We start from the raw sequence: 9,965 nt of genomic DNA, 5'->3' as shown, positions 1-9,965 counted from the left end.
GAAATATGAAAAAATAAATATATTTTTACCTATTTTATTGCAGTAATTTTTTATAGCTCCAATTTACAACACATGTTGTCTCAAGGCAATTTACATTCAATTGATTCAATTCAATTGAATCAGACAGATTCCAAGTCAGTTACATACATTCCTTTTTTTTGGAAGATGAGTTTTTTATGCAGTATTTAGGAGCAGTCAGTATGAGTGGAGGTACATTTTGAAAGCTAAAAACTTCAACAGTTTTCTGTGCAACTTTTTAATGCAATGTAATCCTTTCTATTATACAAAAACAGAAGGTTTCTATGAACATAAGGTTAGTGCGATATGACAGATTGTTTAAAGCTGTTGAGTGAATCTTTCTCCCTCAGAGTTTTTCTTTTGCCGCTAGGTTTCTGCAGCCCAGAGGGCACGACTGATTCCACTTTTCCCTTGACGAGCTGAGTATAAAACTGGGAGTGGAGCTGGTGACTTTGGCATTTGGCCTTTTTGGTAGCATGTGGGCTGCATGAGCTCGGTTAAGGTTTAGTTTGCCCAGTGCTTTGAGTGGTGAAGTGAAGGCTGGTTCCTAGACAGAAGTGATTTATTTAAATTTTAGTAAATCTGCTCTTTACTTTTGCTGATCTGTGCTGTATTCACAAAAAATTCTCACAGTCCTCTCAAAGAGCTCCTATCTTAGCCTAAAAATTCATGGCAAGGACTCCTAGCTTCAAAATGATTCAGTTGGTTAACAAAGCCCGGAAACCACCTTGACACTCTCCCTTTCCACCACACCCCCTCTTTTTTGCTGACAGGACACCTGTAACTTGTAACTCTATGCGTTACATTAACGCTCAGCTTGGACTCCTGCTTTACTTGCACTGACATTTTTACACAATGATCACCTGCACTGTTGTATTGCTCTTGTATCTTATACTGCTCTATATTTACTCTCACTCACTTAAAACTGTGCACATATATTTATATTATATTGTAGATATGTTTATACTGTTTAATTTGTATTGTATTGCACCGACTACGCCAAAACAAATTCCTTGTATGTCCAAAAACGCACTTGGCAATAAAGCTTTTCTGATTCTGATTCTGATTCTGATTCTCTGCTGAGAGCGACTCTGAGAAATTATTGTGTTTACTCGCCATCCTGGTCATTTTCATACTGCATCAATTTCATATTAATTTATTCAATATTAATATTAAAAGTCAGCATTTTACTGTGATCTCCTTCTTGTTTAATGAGGTTTAGTTTGGTAAAATGACCAAAACAAAATGGAGAAAAGGTGGAGAAAAGCGAACTGAACAGAGGAGCAGAGCCTGCTGGAGGAGAAGAGATGAGTGTTGAAAGGTAGATTTGGTCCTGGGATCACGGTGGGAACCAACAGACATTCCCAGCAGATCAATGCGTCGTTCCCTCTGCTTTCAGCACCAGCCTGGAATGTGAGCAGCTCTGGTTCCTGCTGCATTCAGAAGCTAGAGAGGAGATAGCAGAACACCAGAGAAGTTCTCCACAGACGAGGAGCGTTGGAGATGAACATTTAGACTGAGGCTGCTGACATCATCATGAACAATACAGCAAATACTGATTCACCTCATTTACATCTTCCTGCTATGTTTATATTGCTCGGATTTACTGTTGTCTGGAGTTTGTATTTATGTATATATTTTTCTGAGTTTTTCCAATTTTTTCCAAATTGTTTCCAAATATGTTTTGAAAGCATTTTACAGTCTCTAAATATTTAAATACGGTAACTCTGTACGATATTGTTTGTAATTTTGTTCACTTTTTTTCATGATTATTCACTGTTGTTTCTATTATTTATTTATCCTTCCTAATATTACCTTATTAGAGGTTGACCTTTAACCTGTCCTGCCGCTGAAACTATTTAATTCCCCCCTAGGGAAGATAATAAGGTGTGTCTTATCTCTATATTAACAATTTTATGATTGTTATAGAAGTTTATGTGTTCATTTCCTCAACTGTTAAGGTGGGGGATTCCTGTGCGATCGAGCCGATTGCGTTTTAATAATTCACTGTTTTTCATTGTAGGAGAATATTTCTCCTTTCTCTGTCTTAGGCTCACTAAAAGTCCTCCTCACTGCTCTTAACATTCCTCACCTTAGAAGATCTCTTAAGACCTAAGATGCTATGGGAATAAATGTTATGTTACTGAGGGAAATTTCTAAGAAAAATCTTAGAATTCAAGAAATTCTAAGATGTTTTGTAGAATGACGTCACTAGGAGATGCTTTACGTCTTAAGATTCTTTGGGAATATGGGCCCTGGTCTGCGGCTGGCCCTTTTAGAGCGGGACCTTTTCTGTTGCCTGGTGCTGGAGGTTGTTTTTCTTAACCCCCAGCCACCCCCTTGAACAAAAACCTTGGACAACTCGTCTTTCAGACGTTATGCAGGACAAAGGCTGTTGATTTTGTTTCAGTGCAGTATGGCAAGATCCTAATTAGTGCTTGAATCTATAACTACTTGAGTGGGTTTACGCAACTTTCTTTATTGTATTTTTCGTCCACAAACACACACACTGCTATAGATCACTTATAACACTGGCAGACTCTCTGTAGAGTAGATCTTCAGTACAAGCACCAGCAAATATACTTCAGATCTAATGGGTTCAGGGTCTATCTGCTGTGTGACAGCTGTCAAAATGCTTGCAGTCAGGAGTGGATAGCTGTAAGCCTTTACAAATCAAATAAATAATACAGTTCCAGATATGGGAAACAAGTGCTTCTAATTTTCTAAATACTGCAATATATGCAGGTATTGCTATATATAAATAAAATATATATTAATGGAGGCGATGTCCAAGCAAAATTTTTACTTGTAATACTTTTATTAAAATGGTAACTCACTCCATCCTTCCGTGAGTAATCACGAGTTAACATGTCACTATTTCTTGCAGTTACAAATCTGATAAATAAAAATATCGCAAAAGAGAGTTGCTTTGTTAGTCATTTTGGCAACATGGTAGGAGGAAAATATTGTACGTTTTCACCATTCCTTATGCACAAAAATATATTTCCATATATATTTTGTGTCAATACATAAAACTGATATTGAAAGATATATTTTTCAATATAATAAATAATACACAAGTGCCACTTTTCATTTATTGTAATTTTATTTTCAAAAATATACTTCATAATACATTTAAATGAATAATGTTATATATATTCCCATTTAAATTAGAACATGGAAGCAATCTACATATACCCAATTATTAAAAAATGTTAGGTGTAATATGTTGGGCTGTATGGTGCTGCAGTTGTTAGCACTGCTCTTTACTTTTCTTGCAGGAACTTCTTGTTGCCTTGCAGCAAGAACCACTATGAAATAAGTGGTATAGACGATGAATGAATGAATATATATATATGTGTGTATATATATATATATAGTAGGTGTTGTTTAAGTATTTACAGTGCATTATTTACTTTAATTTAAGTTCTGTAAACAAATGAATAAATATTGGTATGTTGTATTCTGTAAACGTAAGTTAAAATGTGTTTAGATTTCATTTTGGTATGAGATTATATAAGTTCTTCTGTTTAAAAGCCCTAAAAAGCCTTATGACTGAAATTTTATGTAAAGTTGATGTATCTGAAATTACGCATGAATTAGAAATCTTGCGATTGGACAAAAATACATTCAAAAGGTGTCCTTTTGCAGTTGTACAGCTGCATTTATTAATTTATTAACAGATGCTCTTGGATGGATGGATGGATGGATGGATGGATGGATGGATGGATGGATGGATGGATGGATGGATGGATGGATGGATGGATGGACGAATAAACGGACCGATAAATCAGGCTTTTAAGAACAGTCCTTACATTTCCAATAGAAGCAGCCCCACAGTATGATGGTGCCACCACCATGCTTGACATTAGATAAAGTATTCTCAGATTTGAATGCCTTACCTTGACTCCTCTAAAGAAACTAGCCGGGTCACTGAGCACAACAACTGGTAAATTTAATTGACTTTGTGACCCACAGCTAGGGGTCAACATCACACTGTAGCTTTTTTCACACTGTTGACAAACCAGTGCCTTATTGACACCTATTAGATGCAAAACTTAAATATCGTTAGTAAATGTTTTGCTAATATTAAATTACTATTTAAGTTAAATGTGGAAATCAGCGCATACTTCAACACATCAATAAATAAAAATAATAAACTGAGACGGCCACAAACTGCTGCTACCCTCAGCTTAATAGCTGATGGAATGAAAGTACCTGCATATTTATGTATTTTATAAGATGAAGCAGAATAAACCAAATTACATAAAGCATAACAGTTTTGCTTTGTGAAAACCTTGACCACATAATTTCATTCCAGTTCTGAAAAGTTTTGGCGATTGCAACACATTTGATTCATTTTTAAAACCTCCACTCATGTGTCAACCCAAACTTTGCTCCTCCTCCTCCTCCTCCTCCTCCTCCCACTTCATCTGTGCATGGATAGGTTGGGCTGAGGGTGTGTGTGGTACATCAGTAGAGGGAGAGAAAGTGAGACCAGGGGAAGACCACAGCAGTTGTGAAGTGTTGATCAGTCACAGGGGAAGCTGCTGCGCTGTGCCGCTCTGGATCCAGCTGATTATTTTTCACTCTCACATGGTTTCCCCTATGCTTATCTTCCCCGTTTCGCTTTAGTGAACATTTGTTTTTGCTTCTCGTTACAGCAGAGCAACAGGATTGTTTTTGGTGCAGAATAAAACAACGGCAGATGTGTAAGGAGGAGCTGAATCTTTCCTGGATAGCCTGAAAGATGAAAATGGGAAGAAAAAACACATCTTAGGTATTTTTGTTCTTCCTGAATGAGGATGGTTCAAAGCCACTCCTGCTGAGATTTTGAGGTTTTTATTACAACAAAGAGGAAAATACCTAACCCTAAATAGAAAGTAGAAGAAGTAAATATGAACTCCACAGCTCAGCAAGGGTTGATCCCAGGCTGCCTGAATAGGAGCCTCTGTTCACGAGCTCTGCCAGACAAAGACCTCTCTGGAGAGGACAACGATTCCTCTGCTGGATGCTACGAGCAGCTGCTGATTTCCACAGAGGTGTTTCTCACTCTGGGGATCATCAGCCTGCTGGAGAACATCCTGGTTGTTGCTGCCATTATCAAAAACAAGAATCTTCACTCCCCGATGTACTTCTTCATCTGCAGCCTTGCAGTTGCCGACATGCTCGTCAGTGTCTCCAACGCCTCAGAGACTATTGTCATAGCGCTAATCAACGGAGGCAGCCTGACCATCCCTGTCACACTGATCAAAAGCATGGACAATGTGTTTGACTCCATGATCTGCAGCTCTCTGCTGGCTTCTATCTGCAGTTTGCTCGCGATTGCCGTGGACCGCTACATCACCATCTTCTACGCTCTGCGATACCACAACATCGTCACCATACGCCGAGCGATGCTGGTCATTGGCAGCATCTGGACCTGCTGCACTATTTCCGGCATCCTGTTCATTATCTACTCCGAGAGCACCACGGTGCTCATCTGCCTCATCACCATGTTCTTCACCATGCTGGTCCTCATGGCTTCGCTCTATGTTCACATGTTTCTGCTGGCACGCCTGCACATGAAGCGCATTGCAGCCCTGCCGGGCAACGCGCCCATCCAGCAGCGGGCCAACATGAAAGGTGCCATCACCCTCACCATCCTGCTCGGGGTGTTTGTGGTGTGCTGGGCACCCTTCTTCCTGCACCTCATCCTCATGATCACCTGTCCCAGGAACCCCTACTGCACCTGCTTTATGTCCCATTTCAACATGTACCTCATCCTCATCATGTGCAACTCTGTCATCGACCCCATCATCTACGCTTTCCGCAGCCAAGAAATGAGGAAGACCTTCAAGGAGATTTTCTGCTGCTCTCAGGCTCTCTTGTGTCTTAGCTTTCTGTGACAAGCTCACAGAGAGCAGCAGAATGCCCTTCAGGCATTTCAGCTGTAATCACTGTGCATTGCTGTGCTCCAGGTCTGCTTTAATGATTGATAAAGTCGACACTCATGACTGAGTTTGATTAGGAAGTAGACTTGCCGGCACCTTGTAATATAGAGTATCTGTGGATAAATGCTGCTTTTATCTGTCTGCAATGTTGTGAATCTAAAAGGATTAAGAGACTGAAATGTCAGCCTTGTAGGTGCACAGATGGAAATTGCTACAGTATCTTGATTATTTAAAGCACGTTGGACAGCTAAGAATGCGATGACTGACGAATCTTGAGAGAATAATCTTTAAAACTGACACCATAGTACGTGGTCCCTTTGATTTCTTTAAAATGGAAGCATTGTGATGAGACTTTAAAGCATCATAGCATCGCCTTATAAGGAAATAAAAACAATGCATTTAAGGCAATTTTAACTTTGGGCTATAAAATAAGCATACAGTTGGCCTTTACTGTAATCATAACATTATCTTATAGGGCGATAAGTCATTCATAATATGGCCTTAATAAGGCAATAATGATATTAAACTGGTTTATAATTACAAGGTGGTCATAACTTAGCCTTAAAGGGCAATTAGGAAATCACAACATTGCCTTATAAGGAGATCATAACGCTGCCTTTTAAGGCACCCTGGTGTTGCCTTATAAGATCATCATAACATTGCCTTAATTGGGAACGAGATCATAACATTAACTTGTAAGGTGATGATAATGTTGTGATTTAAGTCATCAAAACATTACTATTTATGGTCATAATATGGCCTGATTAGGCAACAATAACAATACCGTATAAGGCAATCATAAGACTAAACAAAATTGAGGGATTTTAATTATGTTTACCAACTAAGGACTTTGACTTTAGGAAAGTGGAATTGTACATGTTGACGTCTAAAGGCTTTCCAGGTGTTTCTCAATGAGTTTAAACCAAAAGTGAGTTCTTGTAAAACAAACAATACCCTCTAAATATTAGAAATCCTTAGACTTTTTATGGCTATTAAAGGTTTGCCAGTTCTTTTCTATAATTAGCCTGAAAATCTTCGTTAAACTTTTAATTTGTTAAGCCTACAGGTCCGATTCAAATTTAAACAAAGACATTGAATGTCTGGGCTGGTTAGCCCATGTCATCCACCCCAACCACGTTTAGACATCCTTAGATGTCTGAAGGTGGACTTTATATTATTATTTATTTATTGTTTAATACAGACTACAAAATGTGTTTTATTATTGGTAGTTGACGTCATTTAATAGCTGGTAAATTAAATGTGAAATCCAAGAGTATTTTCAGTCAGGTTTTGGCTAGACGTTTTACATCAATATGATTCTTCATTTTTGTGCTCATTTTTACAATGAAGCTGATTTCCTTTCAGGCCGTTTTCGTCAAAGGTGAAATTGAGACTGAAACATGGCTCATTCAGATCAGATTGCAGTTGATTTAAAGGAGCTATGAGCCATGAGCTAAGAGTTTTTCTTTAAGCACAACTTCATCCAACAGAACTTTTGCTGGTTTAAAAAATAGACAATCTTTCAGCAGCATTTACATGTATGTATATTTTTAAGAAAAAAGTAAAAAGGGGCAAAATGAAAAAATATAACATCCTACAGCAGCCTCTGGGTTTTCTAACTAATTCTGGCCAGATGGATATTTGATGTTAATTTTAACAACATAAACCCTTTTGTAAAATGTACTTAAAATAGTTCTGTTCAGGAATAAATTAGGACACCCCCACATTTTTTACCACTTAAAATGGCTACAAGGATGAGAATATCCTTGCTGAGCATTTTGAAGGAGGTTTACCCTGTTTAAACCTAAGACATTTAGTTTGTTGCTCCTGACTGTTGAAGTAAAGGTGAAGCTCATGTTGAGATCCAAAGAGCCTGAGGCCTTTAGAAGATTGTAGCAGCTTGGAATCAGCTATTGCACTCCCCAATAAACAATCTACAAATGAAGGACATTGAAAATGACTGCAAGCATGTCCAGGTCTGGCTGTCGAGGCATGTTCACCATGAAAGCAGACCGCAAGATACTAAAAGAAGTCTTCAAAGACCCTAAATTGTCACTTCAGGACCTAAAGGAAACTCTTTCTACTTTTGATATGAAGGGCATGCCTGTACAATCAGAAAGATGCTGAACACATTTAAACTTCATGGGAGGTGTGCAAGGAAGCAAAACATGAAGACTAGACTAAAGTTTGCCAGAGAGAAGGTAGACAAAGACCTTCTGGAACACCAATGAGTCTAAACTTTCATTATTTGAAAGAGCACAGAGAATTTTTGACATAGAACTGGACCCAGCAAGATGACAATGACTCAAGCAAATCTACCAAGGACTGGCTGAGAATTAAGACAAGGAAAGTCCTGGACCTAGTCAAAGGCCAGATCTTGATCTAATTGAGATGCTGTGTGGTGACTTGAAACCAACTAAATGTGCAAGAAACGCCTCACCACCAGGGTATAAGACTAGCAATAAGTGGGTAGGGTGTCCTAACTTTTTCCTCAGCTAAAAAACATAGTTTTGTTGACATATTTAGTTTAATGAGTTAAACTAGCTTAGTTTTTTTAAGTGCAATAAAATGTTTCTTTCAAACTGAATATTGAATGGGGTTTCCTAGGTTTTTCATGGCTGAAGCCGTGTAACAGTGTGACCACACAGTGCACACACAGCAGACAATCAGGTTCTGGTTTCAAGGAACATATTGGTGAGTCTTCTCAGCAAAAAACAGCAAAACTTTATTGTAAAACTATTTTCCTTTTTAAAAGCCTTTCAGTACCAAATAATGTAGGCAAAATGGGCTCAGTTCAAATGCTCAGGAAAAATAGAACAGCCTTTTTAAGTTAAAAGTTTTCACACAGCACAATACTGAGCAAAGAAATGATGAAATGTTTGATGGCACCATTCACAGGTTCACACAGGGTAGAAAAAAGATCTGCACTTTCCCACTGCAGTCGCTGCATCAGAATGATTTTTCAAACATTTTTTCTCAGGTATTTTCTGATTTAAGTCACATATTTTTGCTTTATTTACGTTTCCATCAGTTTTAGCTTTGATTTGAATCCACTCTCTCTGAAGCAGTGTTGCAAATATAGTCTTGTTATGAGCACACAATTGTGATTAAAAGTTAAAGCAGACCCTCCGCTGAGGTTGTGAAAATCCAGCTCCAACATCTGCTTGTTTATCATCAAAGCTTTTGTGCGTTTGTGTAGGTATTTGTGTAAATTTGCACATATGGGTTGTTCAAACTGGCACTTTAAGCATGCGATTATAAATAAATCTATTTTTCATTATATTTGTGTAAAAGGGCAAAGTATAATGAATGTATGTTTTCTCTATGTGTAATATGTTGCTTTTTTAGATATTTGCCTTAATTGTGTTGCACTGTGATGTAAAAAGAAACTGTATTCTGTTTGAATGTGTATCACAAAAATAAATTATGTATAGGTATGATACTGTATGTGAAGTGTTGCCTTTAAATGTAGGCCTCTGTAAACTTAAATTGCATTCCTAAGCTACCAAAATGCACAAGAGAACAGATGTAAACAGGGTGTCTTGTTATCAGTTTACAGCTTGGCCTCATATGATTCATGCAACTGACAACGTGTTTTGTATTTCTTTTTTCCCATCAGTTCATACTGTGAATCACTGCTGCTGTGACTTGAATAAATCAAAATGCTGCCTGAGCCACAGATCTGTATGTTACAGATTACTCTTTAGTTCATATTTTGCACATGATAGAGACAAAAATCAACATTTTCTTTAGTTTAGATGGGAATACAATCTGAATTCAGCCTTTTCAACCAGTACTCAGAATCACATGTACAAAAATGATAACAATCCACATCTTTGAAAACTACAGAATTATTAATTAGTTATTAGTTATTAAGATCTGTTATAAACTTCTTAAACACGTTTAACTACAGTTGTATTACCAATGATCATCTTTGTGAGTGTGAGTGTGGGCGTGGGTTTAAAAACAAGTAAAACAAATGTAAGGACAAAGAATTGCTGTTGATACCATGTG

General features: G+C 37.7%; 1 protein-coding gene across 1 annotated transcript; it reads left to right on the top strand.

Annotated features, from left to right (window-relative positions):
- The first annotated feature begins 4,461 nt into the window (after positions 1 to 4,461).
- mc4r (melanocortin 4 receptor) lies at positions 4,462 to 9,624 on the top strand. Its single transcript, XM_047349075.1, has one exon. It carries the CDS (start codon positions 4,917 to 4,919, stop codon positions 5,904 to 5,906), a length of 990 nt encoding a protein of 329 aa, XP_047205031.1. The 5' UTR covers positions 4,462 to 4,916; the 3' UTR covers positions 5,907 to 9,624.
- The last annotated feature ends 341 nt before the right edge of the window (positions 9,625 to 9,965 follow it).

The sequence above is a fragment of the Girardinichthys multiradiatus genome, chromosome 21, assembly GCF_021462225.1.
Source record: "Girardinichthys multiradiatus isolate DD_20200921_A chromosome 21, DD_fGirMul_XY1, whole genome shotgun sequence".
Lineage (NCBI taxonomy): Eukaryota > Metazoa > Chordata > Actinopteri > Cyprinodontiformes > Goodeidae > Girardinichthys > Girardinichthys multiradiatus.
The sequence above is the reverse complement of the archived record's forward strand: the minus strand, read 5'-3'. Positions and strand labels throughout refer to the sequence as shown.

What these genes read in the sequence shown, in the direction of transcription:
- mc4r (XM_047349075.1), top strand. Translation starts at nt 4,917, where the DNA reads ATGAACTCCACAGCTCAGCAAGGGTTGATCCCAGGCTGCCTGAATAGG.